Raw genomic sequence first — 17,007 nt, 5'->3', positions numbered from 1 at the left:
ATTGAGAATTAATTATTATTTAAATAATGTGATTATTTAAATTTAAATTTAAACACATCTAGATTTATCCATTTAAACTTATTTGATAAGTTGTTCAATTTAGAATTCAAATTATTTTAAGTTTTGACTTAAATTCGAATTTGAATTTGAATTAAAATTGGACTACAGGATAAAAGATGATTTCTCTTCCTTCCCTATCGACTATTGGCGCCACGCACAGGGTAAAACCCTAACTGTGTGGCCGGCCACCTTGGAAATAAGGGGAAGGGATTTTCTGTTCCAAATTTAAAATTGAAGATAGGGATTTGATTCTGTTTTGAAGTTTGACTTCTACTCTTTAAATATGAGAATGATAGAAAATTGTGGAGATAATTTTTGAAAACATTTTTTGAAACATTTTTTCTGCCCTAAATTGTTTGGTGGCCGAAATTCATAGTGGAAAAAAGAGAGCAAAATTTTTCTCCAACAAAAAATTCCACATCATGCATGCGTTGGTGTTTGTAGAAATTTGAGTGTTTTAAGAAACCTGTTTTGTCTCACGTGTGCCCACACACACATCTACGTGGAATCAAGGAATTGACGTGGAAGACTTTGGTATTCTAAACACAAACTTGGAGCAAGGACTGTTCGTGGTCGAAGAACTTATACACGATCCGCCTCTCCCCACGCTTCCGCACCCGAATTCGATTCGGGAACCAACAAAAAAGAACTTTGGTGAAATGTGTTTCGTTCTATTACCTTTAATGAATCCTCCTTTTAGCTGAGCAATACATGCAGCATTGGCTTCGTACAATGTTGTTGGAATCTCTTTCTCTAAAGGTAGTCTGCACATCTCCTGGATTTGTTGGGTCATTGACCTTAGCCAAACACATTCTTGATTTGCTTCATGAATTGCTATTATTTCTGCATGATTTGAATATGTGGCCGCTATAGTTTGTTTTGTTGAGCGCCATGATATAGCCGTACCTCTACTTGTGAATAAATAACCTGTTTGAGATCGGGCTTTATGTGGATCAGATAAATACCCTGCATCTGCATAACCAATTAGTTGAGGTCTAGATTCATTTGAATAAAATAAACCCATGTCAATAGTTCCTCGAAGATATCTAAATATATGCTTAATTCCATTCCAATGTCTTCGTGTTGGAGAAGAACTAAATCTTGCTAATAAGCTAACAGAAAATGTTATATCTGGTCTTGTAGTATTAGCAAGATACATTAGTGCCCCAATAGCGCTAAGATATGGTACTTCAAGACCAAGAAGCTCTTCATCCTTTTCTTGAGGTCAGAATAGATCTTTATTTACATCAAGTGACCTTACAACCATTGAGGTACTCAATGGATTTATCCATGTAAAATCGCTTTAGAATCTTTTCTGTATAAGTTGATTGATGGATAAATACTCCCTTTATCAAATGCTCAATCTATAAGCCAAGACAAAACTTTGTCTTTCCAAGATCTTTCATTTCAAATTATTTCTTCAAATAATCCATTGCTTTTGAAAGCTCTTCTAGAGTACCAATAATATTTAAATCATTAACATACACCGCGATTATGACAAATTTAGATCCAAACCTTTTTATGAAGACACATGGGAAAATTAGGTCATTTTTATACCCTTCTTTTAATAAATATTCACGAAGGCAATTATACCACATACACCCTGATTGTTTTAATCCATACAACGACTTTTGTAGTCGTATTGAACAAATTTCCCGGGAATTTTGACATGCTTCGGGCATTTTAAATCCTTCAGGGATTTCATATAAATTTCATTACCCAATGAGCCATATAAATAAGCTGTAACAATATCTATTAGACGCATATCAAGTTTTTCATGTACTGCCAGACTAATAAGATATCTCAAAGTAATTGCATCCACCACAAGAGAATATGTCTCTTCATACTCAATGTCAGGCCTTTGTAAAAAACCTTGTGCTACAAGTTGTACTTTATACCTTACAACTTTATTTTTCTCATTACGTTTTCGCACAAAAACCTATTTGTACCCCACTGGCTTTACATCTTTAGGTGTTTGGACTATAGGTCCAAAAACTTTACGTTTGGAAAGTGAATTTAATGCAGATTGGATTGCGTCATTCCATTTTGGCCAATCATCTCTTTGTCTACACTCTTCAACAGATTTTGGTTCAAGATCCTCGCTTTGCTTTATTATTTCAACAGCAACATTATATGAAAAAAAAAATGTTGTAAACTCACCAGCATTATCAAAGAAGAATTGTCTTGATGGCATAATCTAGAAATTGTGCTCTTAATCTTATTATTTTAGCAAGTAATCTCGCAAACGCCAAGTTGCGAGTTGATAACAAACACACATGTGACCATCTTGTAGATGTATCTATCAAAACTATATAATATCTGAATGATCCACATGGCGGGTGAATGGGCCCACATATATCACCTTGAATACGTTCTAGAAATGCAGGGGATTCAATCTCAACTTAACTGGTGATGGTCTAGTAATCAATTTTCCTTGAGAACAAGCAGCACATGAGAATTCTTTAAATTGAATAATCATCTAGTTCTTTAATGGATGTCCATGTGAATTCTCAATAATTTTTCGCATCATGATTGATCCGGGATGGCCTAACTGATCATGCCAAATAGTAAAAATATTCGGATCAGTAAACTTCTGGTTTACTATAGCATGAGTTTCAACTGTGCCAATATTTGTGTAGCACAAACCAGAGGAAAAGGCAGATAGTTTTTCCAATACATATTTTTACCCGATATAATAGTTGTGATATAGAGATATTCAATATTCTCCTCATTTACAATCTCAATAGGATATCCATTTCGGTGAATATCTTTAATACTTAACAAGTTTCTTTGAGACTTACTCGAATATAATGCACCATCTATAACAAATTTTGTTCCTCTAGGTAATATGATATTGGCTCTTCCGGAGCCTTCAATTAATTTCATACTACCGGATATTGTATTAAATTTGCTTCTAACAAAAGAGGCATAATATCTTTTATCTCTAAGTATAGTATGCGTTATAGCACTATCTAGGAGACATATATCTTCTTTTTGATTGAAGCTTGCTATAGCTTAACAAGATGTTCAGGTGTACGACAGGTACATGACCAATGACCTTTCACTCCACATCGATAACATAAATTATCTACACTCTCTGAAGGATTACTTAGAGCATCTTTATTTTTTTCTTGTTTATCACTATTATTCCACTTCTGGTGGTGAGAAAAATTTTTGTTATGACCACCCAACCAGGACCACGACCACGGCCATGGTTTTGTCCTCTTTCAGATTTATGATGAGTTACCACATTCACTTCAGGGAATGGGATAGAACCAGTGGGGCGGGCTTCATGATTTTTCATGAGTAGCTCATTGTTTTGCTCAGCCACAAGAAGGCATGATATCATTTCAGAATATTTCTTAAATTCCTTTCCACGATACTGCTGCTGCAGGAGCACATTTGAAGCGTCAAAGGTCAAAAATATTTTTTCTAATAAATCCTCATCAGTAATCTTTTCACCACATAATTTCAATTGAGAACTTATTTTAAAAACTGCAGAATTGTATTCACTTACAGTTTTAAAATCCTATAGCCTCAAGTGCATCCACTTATAACAAGCTTTAGGCAAAATCACAGTTTTCTGATGATCATATCTTTCTTTTCAGTTGATCCACAATTCTAGAGGATCTTTCACAGTTAAATATTTTGCTTTTAGTCCTTCATAAAGATGATGACGAAGAAAAATTATAGCCTTAGCCTTATCTTGGCTGGATGCTCGTTTTTCTTTAGTAATCGTGTCCCCAAGTCCTTTAGCATCCAAATGAATTTCAGCATCAATCACCCATGATAAATAGTTCTTGCCCGTTATATAGAGCGCAGCAAACTTTGTCAAATTCGACATAGTAGACACTCGTACATAAGAACAATAATGATAATTAAAAGAAATTCAACAAATAATAAAATAACAATAAAGGATAATAAAACAAAATATGCCTATTAAAGATCACATAAATCAATTTACTTCTGGGAATTCGTTATGTTGTAAATAACAAGTTCATAATTTGTATTATTCTCTTCAGGGGAATATGAGTACCTATGACTTTTTCAAATTTCACAATAGTATTTTTAGCCTTATAATTTTAAAAAAAAAAAAAAAAAAAAAAAAAAAAAAAAAAAAAAAAAACAGTAAATTATAAATACTCAAAATTATCCTTTCTAATAATCGTTAATAATACATTCCCTTCAGGGAATGTAAAATATTTGATCGATAATAAAAACATTCACTTCAAGGAGTGTGTAAAACAATAACACATTTACTTCAGGTGATGTGAAATTATATAAGATAATATAGATACATTCACTTCAGGAAATGTCTGAAATTATTTTGACACGTTCACTTCAGGGAATGTGTAAAAATCATTTGTTCAATGGCTTTGTAGAACAAACTCATGTTGATAACGTGTTATAAAATAAAAGAAAGCAACGGAGTGAAAGAATAAGAACAAGAGAATAGAGAGAAGAAAGAAGTGAATATTTTTATTCACTCCAATCATTACAATGCTTCTCTGAGGCTCTATTTACAGGCTCTTCTACAAAACAATAATAGAAAGATCTACAGAATAATTATAATTACCAAATTTCAATCAATCATCATCTCAATTAATTGCATATTACAATCCCATAAATTGTGACTTTAATCCCATGAAGATACCGTAAAATCCTGTTAATGGACATCCATATAAAATCTTAGATTTATAACAAAAATAAATAAATAAATAAAGATTTAAATATTAAGAAATAAACAATAGTAAATATTAGAACAGACAAGTTAAGTTAGTACACACACTAAATAAAGTAACTGTTGTGTGAATAACTAACACAGAAAAATGGGGGACTATAACCACCATGCTAGTCAGATTTCCGTTGACAAATAAGTTCAGTAAAATGGTCAAATGTAAATGGCAATATGAATAAAAAATGCTGTTTATTAATTTACAGGCCAATGAAATTAGTACATACACTAAATAAAAATAAAGGACCGTGTAAGTAAGTAGCAAAGAAAATAGAGGAATATCACCTCCATGCTAATCATATTTTAATTGACAAATAAACTTTGTACAACTAAAGTAGTTTTCATTGATTTACTTGTGTAGGGTGTAAAAAAAGAAACAAAATCATAAGACAATGCATCTATAATAAGAAGTAACAAAAAAAAAAAAAAGAACAAAGTCATGAAATTCGATTTATCAAAATTTTGCAACTAGATTAACAGTTTACATGTAGTACAATGAAAAGCGTAAGAATCTACAACCAAAAAAATGTACAGCAAAAAACATGTGGCTCCAATCAGTAGATAAAATTTGATGGCTAATTCAGTGACTATGAATACTAGTAAAGGGATACTAAATTATGTGAAGCTAATAAGCAAACAATAATCTAATGGGTATTGGAACCCCAAAATACCAAAAATTTACAAATGACAATGCATCACACAAACAACAACAAAAATAAAAAATTAAAACAAAAAATTAAAAAAATAGAAAAAAATAAAAAACAACAATACCATAGTAAAACCAACAGTGATGAAAACGACAATATGTAGCTTAGTTGTTTTTGAGCTGAAATTAATATAAAGGTCAAAGCCCAAACTCATATCAGCCAAATTGAGGACAATAAAAAAAACAAATGTAAAGAGTTCTAGAAGAATGACGTTGCTATGACCAAGAGGCAAGGGTGCGATTTAAAACAAACCCCCTAGATTGCTAAACATAAGAAGAAAAGAAAAATCAAGAATAATTAATTTGATTTAATAATTTTTGTTGTGTTTATAATTTTTTATGATGTTAAGTATGACTTATGACTTTTACTCTAAATTGCTTGATTTTGCATATTTTTGAATTATTTTATAGTTTATTTTGAAGCTTACCCCTCAACGCTTTCAGAGGTATACCTTACTTCACATAGACAAAACGCCTCAATACTCAATTGCTCAATTTTGCACCTTGCTCCAATTCGTTTAAAAAACACAAAATGACAGTAATCAGGCGCCAAAAAAAAAAAAAAAAAAAACCACAACAACAACAATGACATAATCAAACAACAACAACAATAACATAATCAAACAACATGAAGTTTGTTAGATGGTTAGAAAGAAAGCAACAATAGTTAAGCGGTTAGTAAGTTCAAAAATGCAGACATCACATGGAAAATGAATTGGAAGGATGACAATTTTTACAAACAAAATAAATTGGAATGACAAAACCTACTTAAAGAATCAATTTGAAAAACAGTAAATTTGGAAATGTTACAAATAAAGCAGCAAACTTAAGAATAAAGCAGTAAATAAAATAAAGAAAATCGACGCCAACACTATAAAGCAGCAAACTTAAGAAGCAAATTTCAATGGAACCAAAAACAAATATAAAAGGTTACGATTCCAGCAATTCCAAATCAATCAGAATCATCATCATGCTCTTAATAAAGTTTGAGGTTGAACTTCAGAAACAATTTCACAATTAACCACCAAATTTTAAAAATAAGAACAAGAGAAATTCATTGATGAACAGTATAAAGAACAGTGGTATGTAGACGATGCCAGGAACATAAAAGAAAAATAAGAAATAGATAGAGAAAAATTCTCATCCTTTCCTTTTTCCTCACTTTCCTTCGTTGCTTACCCCAAAAGCTATGTCAATGACTATTGAAACTTCTACATAGAGAAGGCTATTGAAATGGAACTGCTTAACTCGTATCGAATGAGATTATTATTGAGAGTAAAAGAAGAACCAAAGAAAAGACAAAATATGTTATGAATTTAGAATTAGGAATAAAACAAAACTACATGAGAAAGGTAAAGATTAATATAAAGGTGTATGAAGTAATAATTAAAAAAAAGAATGGTGTGGTTGAATTTAATATATTTACATAAAAAAAGAAAAAAAGAAACTATGAGCACAAGCATTGAATATGAATAAGAAAAACATATTAAAGTAGATATAATATCAATTTAATAACAACATTGCTTATGAAGATATAGTAACTAAATATTAAAGGGTTGGAATGATCAATTAGAAAAGAATTAAAACTATGAGAAGTCACATAGCTAGATAGCAATCAGAAAGAGTAAAAGTGAAATCACATTGATCAGAATAATATAAACAGACATGGAAGAAATAGCAAGCAATCAAAGTTACATATAATAGATTTCATAAAAACCAATAATTTGGATTCAGATCAAGTACAAAATTAAAAAACAATGGCAAATGTTTAAACTAACAGAAGTGCACAATTTTAGAAAAAATACTATGAATCACAAACCAAAACAAAAGATGGAAAGAAAAAACAGATCTCGGAAAGACAAGGAAGTAACTTAATCACATTGCAATTAGCATTTATCTCAGAAAGACAAGGAAGTAACTTAACCACATTGCAATTTTCAAACGCTGAGTTCTTCACCGACGAGATTAACAAAGAAACATCATGAAGAGTTTTAAAAAAATACGAGGTATACAAAGAAAACATATGAACCGACCATAAGTATAAATACAGTTTAAACCATCACAAGAGACTCTTTTAAGACTTTTAGGCTAGAAATACCTACGTTAAAGAAAAAAGTACCTCTATGATCTCAATGCACAAGAGAACAGTGAATATTTCAACTAATAGTACCGCACATGGATCAACCACAATATTAAGTCCAGCAACCGTATGACGAGCAAAGAAAGCAGGTATTTTCTCCTCACCTCCAAAAAAAAAGGCTTGATTTTGTATTTGAACAAGAAAAAGAAATTTTACTAGAAAGGATAAAGACATACATTACAGATCCTGAAAACAAACAGGGGAGAAGAAAAAAGAGAAGCAAACCAAATTCCAATTATACAAAGCTGAACTATACCAGATTTGGAGTTGTCACGGGCTACAGCAACACCACCAATTGTATACTCTTGTATACTCTAGTATTAGAGCCCAACTAACCTGCCAAGCAAAAGCACAAGAATGAACGGATAAGTACCATCTAGTAAGCCATCATAATTCATATATGGTTGGCTATACACTCTTTTCCAATCCAGTTGAAAAGCCAAGGAAATTAAATAACAATAACAAAATGTTTTCTTGGAACAAAATACTGATGAGAGAATTTACAGAGCTATAGAATCTACCAAATCTCATATTTGCCGCTTACACATTCAGATATTCCGAAAGCAAACAGAAAATGGAAGATGAAAAGTACAAATATATTTCAGACTCTTGTTCTCATAGAACCAGAAGCAGAGCACCAAAGCAGAGAAAGATAGAACGGTTGTACGTTGGTAACTATACACTTTCTCAAATTGGCATGCTACCACAATTTCGTGGTTCAATTCTGCGGAACAAGCAAAAGATCCCGTCATACATGACACACACACACAATATATATATATATATATAGAGAGAGAGAGAGAGAGAGAGAGAGACACACACACACACACACACTTCCATTTTGACCAGCATTTCATTTATCGATTGAACCATCAGAGACCATGAAAAATTTAAATCTCTAGCGAATTCATAATTTTATATTCCACTGGAAGAAAGCTCAAACACGTATTCTTTCGCAAACCAAAACATGCTCATCAACATTAATATATTAAAAATCAAACAAAAAGAACCAGACTTGCTTGTGCAATCCAAGAAAATAAAAGATATTGTTTGTGAAGAAAGCCATGCTTCAAAATAGAATTTCTCACCTGGTGAAGATTCCTCTCTTATTGTCCTCCCAACATACTCCTTTTCACTTCAACAAAGAATGAGATCAATGTTTCACATAGAAAATAACCTGCGCAACAAGCATTCAAATCAAACTTCAGCAAACCTACTTTGTTCTTCGAATTTTCCTCATTTTATCTCTAATCATAAAAATTAAGAAAGAAACAATAGTTATGAATGAAAAACCACCTGAAACTTGTTTCGAATCGAGGTCCCTCCCTTTCCACACACGCAAATAGCTCGTAGATCTAGAGAGAAATATGATAAGTGTAAAGATGGCAAAAACTGCACAATGAAGTCTCGAAATCCAAAAAACAGAGAGAAAAGGCAAAAAAAGAATAAAAAAGGACAGTGCTTCTGAAATGGTGTTCTCTTTAGATAAGAAATAGGATTAAGGAACATGGGTTGTCTTCTTACTCATCATCACCTTTGAAAACCTTGAAATTCCTCTGATTCCCCAGCCCTGATGACGACAGTGACATTGAAGCTTTTTGGCACAGGCCTTGCGAGCGGCAATTGGGCTAATAAAAATGGAGAGGAAAAATTCAGATTTGCTCATAAAGCTTTTACCGTTTCCTCTGAGATCTCCCTCTTCTCACAGGCTTTGCAGCCGCAGAGACAATACCTCCACCATCATTCATCCAAAACAATTTTTAGAACCAGAGGGCAAGGGGGAAGAAGTAGAGAATGCAAGACGAACCTCACTTCAAAACACAATTATGATTTTGGTGGGATCATTCCAATAATTTATACTCAGATCTTAAAAAAATTCTGGAATCCACATTCTTCCGAAGGAACGATATCTTATACAAATGCAATAATTGAAAAACCAAGTACAATATAATAATATTAGGGTAGAGAGGATAAAATATGGTGCATACATGAACAATAGAGAAATAAAGAACAGCACAAATTCTAGCAGCAACTACCAAGAAGGAAAAAAAAGCCTCACATTTTGGAGAAGGTAACCTCGACTCATTTGCACAACTAATATTTGAGAATCTAGAAATAAGAAAAAATTAGTAAGAGTCGAAATATTAGAACCAAAACAGAGCAATAAAAAATAAAATTTACAAACTGATCTAGGGACTATGAAAAGTATGTATGAAGAACATCTTCCACTGAATCGACAAAATTTGCAAACTGATCCAGTGACTATGAAATACTAATCCCCAAAGCATTTCAAGCAAATAAATAGTTTTCAAGTGACAATAATGAATTCACCAACAAATCTAAAACAAAGAAGAAATTAGCGGTCATTTTTTTTAGTATTTATTACCTTCTCTTGTCATTTTCTGATAATGAATGTTGCCTCTTCTCGTAACCCCTCATTTTGGAAAGTATAAACACAAACAAAAAATAAAAAGAACTTAGTAAGATCTAAATGTCAAGAAATAAACAATAAATAGAAATTTTAAAGGACAAATGAAATCAATTACATACACTAACAAAAATAACAATTGAGTAATTAACTAGCATAGAAAAAAAGAGGACTACAACCTAACGTACACTATAACGAAAAAAAAAAAACAGAAAAAACAATTCAGTAATTAACTTGCATAGAAAAATAGAGGACTATAACCTAGTCAAACATTAATAGACAAATAGGTTCAGTGAAGTGGACAAACACAAATGGCAATATGAATAAGACTACTATTTCTTAATTTACAAAAAAAATCAAACCGATACATAATCGGAACCCCAAAAAAAAAAAAGTAGTCTTCTAAGTAAAAAAAAAAAAAAAAAAAAAAAAATAGAAGAATACAACCTCCACGCTCATCAGATTTTAATTGACAATAAAATCAGTACAGTTAAAATGGTTTTCAATAATTTACTTGTGTAGCGTCAAATGCGTTTAACAAATTTTATCCATCAACTGTACGGTAAGGGAACACGTTCCAATCAGTTCACAAAATTGATAACAAATTCAGTGACTATGAATACTAACAAGGGATATTGAATGAAGCCAGTAAAGAAACAATGAATCCAATGGGCATTTTAAACAGTAAACTACAAATCCTCAAACGCGCTTGAAAAGAATAAATAGTTTTTAATTGACAATAATATTAATAATAAATTTTTAAAACAAAGTAGAAATTAGAGGTCATTTTTTTTATTCCCCCTTCTTGCCATCGTCTGAAAATGAATACGATGTTTGCCTCTTGGTAACTCCTCATCTTAGAAAGTATAAACACAAACTAAAAGTAAATAAATAACTTAGTAAGATTTAAATAGCAAGAAGTAAATGATAAATATACATTATAAAAGACAAATGAAACCAGTACATACACTAAACACGAATAACAGTTAAGTTTATTAGAGAAAAGGGTTTGCCTTGCCCACCTATGTAAAATGTGTAGGCTCATTTCTCCACTCTCCTACGCTGCTCCAAACAGAGATAAACTCCTAAACAAGTAATAGAAGAATAATAGGAAAAAAAAATAATTACTAATATACTATAATAGCACCCTGCCCTGAAATTTTACTACCGTGTCATAATTCAACAAAAATCAAGCAAGAAAACACGTGACTGAAAAATTTCAAGCAGTTACAAAAGACTCAAGTTGTCTCCATTCTTCTACAGAGTTCATGAATGGGTATGCAGCTGATCCCATTGTTGTGCACTCCATCATCTCCATAGTGCAAGATTCTGTGATGATCCACATACCTGACTCGTAAGAAGCAAATCACATTAGTAGCCTCCACCAAGAGAGAGTTCACACACACACCCTTTAGATTCCGTACTCAATCATGCAAGATTCTATGACGATCCACATGCCTCACTTGTAAGTTGTAAGAAGCAAATCACATTAGTAGCTACCACGTAGAGAACATTCACACACAAACACACAAACACACATCCTTTAGATGTTCTGTTGGTTCCCATGATTTGCCGACTTCTTGAGAAAAGACTAGTAATTCCTCTAGAATAGATAAAAATAAAGGCTGCAAAACTAAAAACCAAATTGCAGGTGCAAGATCACATTTTTTTTATCGATTATGCACACCATCAAAGCACCATTCTTTATCTAAGATACATTAATAATTGCTACAAAGCACGTGATCAGAACCTGATTAATAAAGGCAAATGATAACCAAAATAAACGAGCATTTGCTTATGATATCTTGTATGCTCAAGGAAACCAAAAAAAGAAATGCAATTGGAAGCCTATCAACTAGATCTCAGCAACATTAAAAAGCTTATATACTGACAACCAACACTAGACTAACATTTGTGTCTTTCCAAAATCCTAAAAGTTCTTACTACAATATCAGTCTCAAAAATACAACTAGAAGCTGAATATAAAAGAAAATATAACTGAGATGGACTTTTGATGAGAGAAGGACCATATCCTTCTAAAGTAGTATGGAATCAATTACCTTAGTGCACATCACTAGCAGAAGAAATATAATACAATTATTAGATCCATAAATAAATTTGAACTTTACCCATTTGTTCCATGAAAACATGATAACTAAAGTTACCCAGTTTTTCAATTTCTTTTTTCGTTTCCATATCTCTTTATCTATTTCTATTCTATTCCATTGCATTGTCATTTTTTTTTTTTTTTAATTCTTCCTCCTTTTTCTATTTCAGTTTTTTTATTCTTCCCTTCCTTTTCTTTGCACTGGTTAAAATGACGTGCTTGGCACGAATGAGACAATGTAAATACTAAAGTGAAGGCCTTCTACAAGTTGCTTGTTTCATCCTCTTATTGTCATATCTTACCAGAACAGAATGTATGCTTTCTTGTAGGTGTTGTAATTATCACATAAACTACACAACTACTTTTTTTTTTTTATAGGAAACTGTTCTTCAAAAAAAAATTCTGAAAAACACCATCTCTTTTGTACCAGTTCTTATTATTGTTGCCTAATCATTCATAAATCATCAAAATGAAATGGAAGCACGTGATACAGGGCTACAATCCTCAGATCATTTTCAAACTCAATTATACACCAATAACAGTAAAATAACAAACCTATTATTTATAATAGTATCCTGCAAAAACATTTCCACAAATTAGACATAATGGTTCAATATTAACACCAAACGATGGAAGATTTATGATGCCAAGCTCATATATTAGGCCACTATTTATGTGTTAAAAGTTAAAACTCTTATGCTTTGAAGCATCACATTGGAAATTCATTGGCTCACCTGAAGTTTTACGCCAGTACTCCTCGAACAAATACGCCTGAATGATAAAAGCAGTGAGATACTTGAAAAATCAATCACTACATAGTATATTAGAAAGATATTAACTAAATAAATACTGTTTATTCATAGGTAGGCATGAGACTAAAATATGATGTTCGTGTCGACATGCTTCCGTAAGATACTAAGAACAACAGAATATGCCACAACCAAATTTGCTCACTGATATACAAGTATAACCCAGTAAACCAACCACCATTTAATAAGACACCAGTATTACAGCAAGCGTAGAAAAGGAAATAAATAAAAAGAAACTTAAATTAGAAAATTCTGTGACCAAGTACGTGGTCCTAAGGAACAGAACCCATTCATTCAGGTGCTACGGTAATAAATTCCTGGGTTTAGTAAAAACCCATCTCCAAGAAAGCTTAAGAACATCGAACAACAAAAAAAAATAAAAAATAAAGAATGAAGAATAAACATACCTCATCATGCATTGGAAGAACAAGCATTAAACCCCAAGTTGAAGGAGAAGGAAAAAAAAAAGACCAAACACGAAGTAACACAATTTCAATTAGAGAGAGAGATATATATATATATATATGAGACTAAAAACAAAATCAAAATCTCATTCAACGTTAAGATAATACAAAAAATTTTATCAACCAAAGAGATGGTGATATAAAAAAATAACCGGAATTAAGGAGGACCAAAGTGAGACAGAATTAATTCGTCTCCGTTTAGTATTAATTCTAGGTAAAAACTTTTTAGAATTTGTTATTTTAATCAGTTTGAAAAATGTGCAAGCAAATTAACAAAGTAAAGGCATATATTATAATTGAAACCATAGCCAATAAAAATGTTCATTCAAAAGGAAATGCATACATAAGTTAGAAGATTACAAAGTGACAAGCTTGATGGCACATGTTTAGCCATCCTGTTGGTCAATTGTATAGAACATGAGCTCTGCTTTTTCAATCCAACTTTTTCACCACAACTAACGAAACTAAATTTCATAGAATCATAATTAATAAGAACTTTATGATTTGAAACTGCCATCTTTTCTTTCAAAGGATAAAACAAAATTATAATTGAACTTTATGTTTCTAAATTAACCTCAAGTTGTTCTCATTCACTTTCATTTTTCTTTTGGCCTCCTCAATCTATTTGCCAACCAAAAACTTGTAAATTCATAACCAAAAAACAACATTACAGATTTTTTTTTTGGATGAAACAACGTTAAAGATTAAAGCTTCCATAATTTCCTTCAGTTTTGTGAATGAAGAAACAGAGCACAAAATTTGGAAACCATCATAACTCAAAAAAATCAATCTCTTGAACCTTAATCAGCCAACACTAATAATTTGCTCCATCAAATTTCCCAATTTCACATTCCTTTCCTTATTATCTGAAACTTAGATAATGCTACAAAATAAACTTACATGTGAATCTAAGCTCCAAAGGTCGAACATTGAGAAGTTCTCCGTTATTGGCCTCTATGAACCAATAAAAAATGACAACTTTCTCTAATAATGGTCTCTCTCACAAGCCCAAAATGATGGCTCTTTGTCCATCTGAATGCATAGAGGGAGAGCACGAACAAAAGGCAAAGAGAGGTGAAACAAAAGGAAAGAGAAAAAAGCCGGGGGAGAAGAAAAGGAAAAAAAAAAAAGGAAAAGAAATGACGTTAGAAAGCAAAGAAAAAAAAGAGCACAAAAGGAATGAACCTACTTCTCGAACAGTAACTAAAAGGAACCCAACTTTATAAACCATGACTATTATTTCCATCTTTATTGCAATGTTCCCTTCAATATTAAGTTGTTAAATAGTAAGATTCCGGCCAGGAAAAAAAACACATAATTTGGGAATTAATTTAGTAAGATCTCTTAATTGATAAATTAAAAGAGAGTGCAAGTCAAAAAAAATCACCATGTCTAAATGGACCCTCAGGTGTTGTGGAAGGAGCTAAGGCATGTTCATGACTCGGCCTAATCGGTGCCCAAAGCCAACAAAATGAACCCAACCTAATAACAGAAAAGAGATGCAAAAGGATTGTGAGATAGATAAGGCAGCGACTCACCAAAAGAAGAGTATGAAAGGCATTCAAGATTAGGACAAAACTAATCCGTGGAGATATTTACCTCTTGGCGATTTCCACCGAGCGGAAAGGGAAACACTAAAAATTAATAGGGACAAGGTCCAAAAGAGCATTGAAGAGAGATTTCTGAAATTCATATACTATATGCTGTTGAGAATCGAAAAAAAAAAGGACAAAATTAATGGGTAAGAGAAGACAACGTAAGGGAGAACAACGACATGAACACCAAGGAGAAGAAAGATGAAGAGAGGAAAGGATTGACAATCAAGAGGAAAGGATTGACAATCAAGAGGAAACTGATGAATAAGAAAAGGGAAAGACAATGATTTTTTTATTTTTTATTTTTTTTTCAAATCCCATCCGATACATACAAGTTAAAGAAGCAACTCCCAAAGAACAAATGCTACGTGAAAGAAAGAAAGGAGCCCACCTCCTGACTAAATTCAATAAACTTGGATTACCAAAGACCCTATATCAATGTACCCGCCAAAAACCCCAATATTTCACTTTATCCCAAAAAAAAATCATGTATTTCCTTGCTAGTCAAATACCTCAAAAGATTCATAGCGTAGCAACTTCCTAAAGAGATATGCCCCTAAGACTGAAATTTTGGAAGGAAGGGAGGAACCACTCAATCACTTCCCTGCAGTTCCTAGGCAAGGCTCGAGAGATTCCCAGCTCTTTCAGCAAAAGCGACCATATATGGAGTAAGTAATGGCAAAGATTCCCAGCTCTTTCAGCAAAAGCGACCATATATAGAGTAAGTAATGGCAATGTTACGAGGAAATAGCAAGACCACATTTTATGAATAAACCACTTTAACCTAAAAATCTTCAATAAATCAATAGCAATACAAAAACTCATAAAATATGCCACATTATCACAAGTCAGAGAAGCAAAAAGAATTACAATGTTCAAATATTAAAAAGAGAGAGAGGGAGGCAGAAATAGAGAAACAAATCACCCTTTTTCTGAGGAGGGTCGGAGTTCCAAGGAAAGCAAGCAAGGACCAATGGCGAAGAGGCTCCAAGGAGGGCTTACAAAAAGGGGGACAAACATGAGTTACACAGTAAACATAGAGAGTCAGCCCATCACCACACTTCTTTCACTTAACTTGAAAAGTACCAACTCAAATTCGATACAAGCCTGTTATCATTTCAACATACCACCAATCCCACGAAGCCTCTCCTTTAATCAGTTGAAACAGCATAAGCAAAGTCATAATTAAGAAATAAAGCAACACCTTGAAAAGCAAAGAAAATGGTTGCAAACAACAAGAGAATGCGCGAGAAAAAGAAAATTAAGAGCAACAATGTGCATAGAATCGTAATACGAAAGAATAAGAAAACAATAAAAGAAGGATTTTAGCAAAATTGAAAATTAGGATTTTGGGAAGAAGCGTTTCATCTGCAGAGAAGAGAAGTAGATGGCATACTTTTGGTGAATGCTGGTCACAGTGCTGCAATCGAACAAAGCTGGTGAGTGGCAGAAGAAATTTTCACTTTCAAAACATCAAAGATCCAAGTCACAAATCAAAGATTTTGGCTAAAATTTTTTAAAATTTAGTCTCATTTGCTATAAGAATCCCATCTTTTCTGCCCACAAATACAATTTATAGTTTAAGAAACGCAAGTGCAACAAACAACAAAACAAAAAAATTCAAAAAAAAAAAAAAGAAAAGAAATCTTTATTGAAGTATAGATCATACATCATCCACAACACTGTCAAGTTGAAGCCAGAATCAACATTCTCAAAAGGAAAACCTTTTTCATGAAACAAAGATCTTGACACTGAACATATCAAAATGATAAGATATAGCCCTGTGAACACACACGGGAAGAAAACAGAGAACAAGGAAAAAACATTGCTTTATTTCTTATTCATAGAATGAGGTACAGTCGGCCAAATAAAGGCACAAAAACAGAACATAAAAAAGGAAAGAAATAAAAGAGAATAATCCTTTCCTAATACAATAGGTATAAACCTAGCATATTCCCTTGAC

The 17,007-nt window shown here is 32.4% G+C and overlaps 1 protein-coding gene across 1 annotated transcript; it reads right to left on the bottom strand.

Moving 5' to 3' along the window:
• Positions 1-8,747: 8,747 nt before the first annotated feature.
• LOC112093369 lies at positions 8,748-11,163 on the bottom strand. Its single transcript, XM_024171611.1, has 6 exons — positions 11,092-11,163; positions 10,028-10,075; positions 9,701-9,750; positions 9,176-9,269; positions 8,938-8,996; positions 8,748-8,818 (listed from the first exon to the last, which is right to left on the bottom strand). The coding sequence occupies exons 1-6, from the start codon at positions 11,112-11,114 to the stop codon at positions 8,748-8,750; spliced, it is 345 nt and encodes a 114-aa protein (XP_024027379.1). The 5' UTR covers positions 11,115-11,163.
• Between the last annotated feature and the right edge of the window lie 5,844 nt (positions 11,164-17,007).

The sequence above is a fragment of the Morus notabilis genome, unplaced genomic scaffold (genome assembly GCF_000414095.1).
Source record: "Morus notabilis unplaced genomic scaffold, ASM41409v2 Scaffold438, whole genome shotgun sequence".
Taxonomy (NCBI): domain Eukaryota; kingdom Viridiplantae; phylum Streptophyta; class Magnoliopsida; order Rosales; family Moraceae; genus Morus; species Morus notabilis.
The sequence above is the reverse complement of the archived record's forward strand: the minus strand, read 5'-3'. Positions and strand labels throughout refer to the sequence as shown.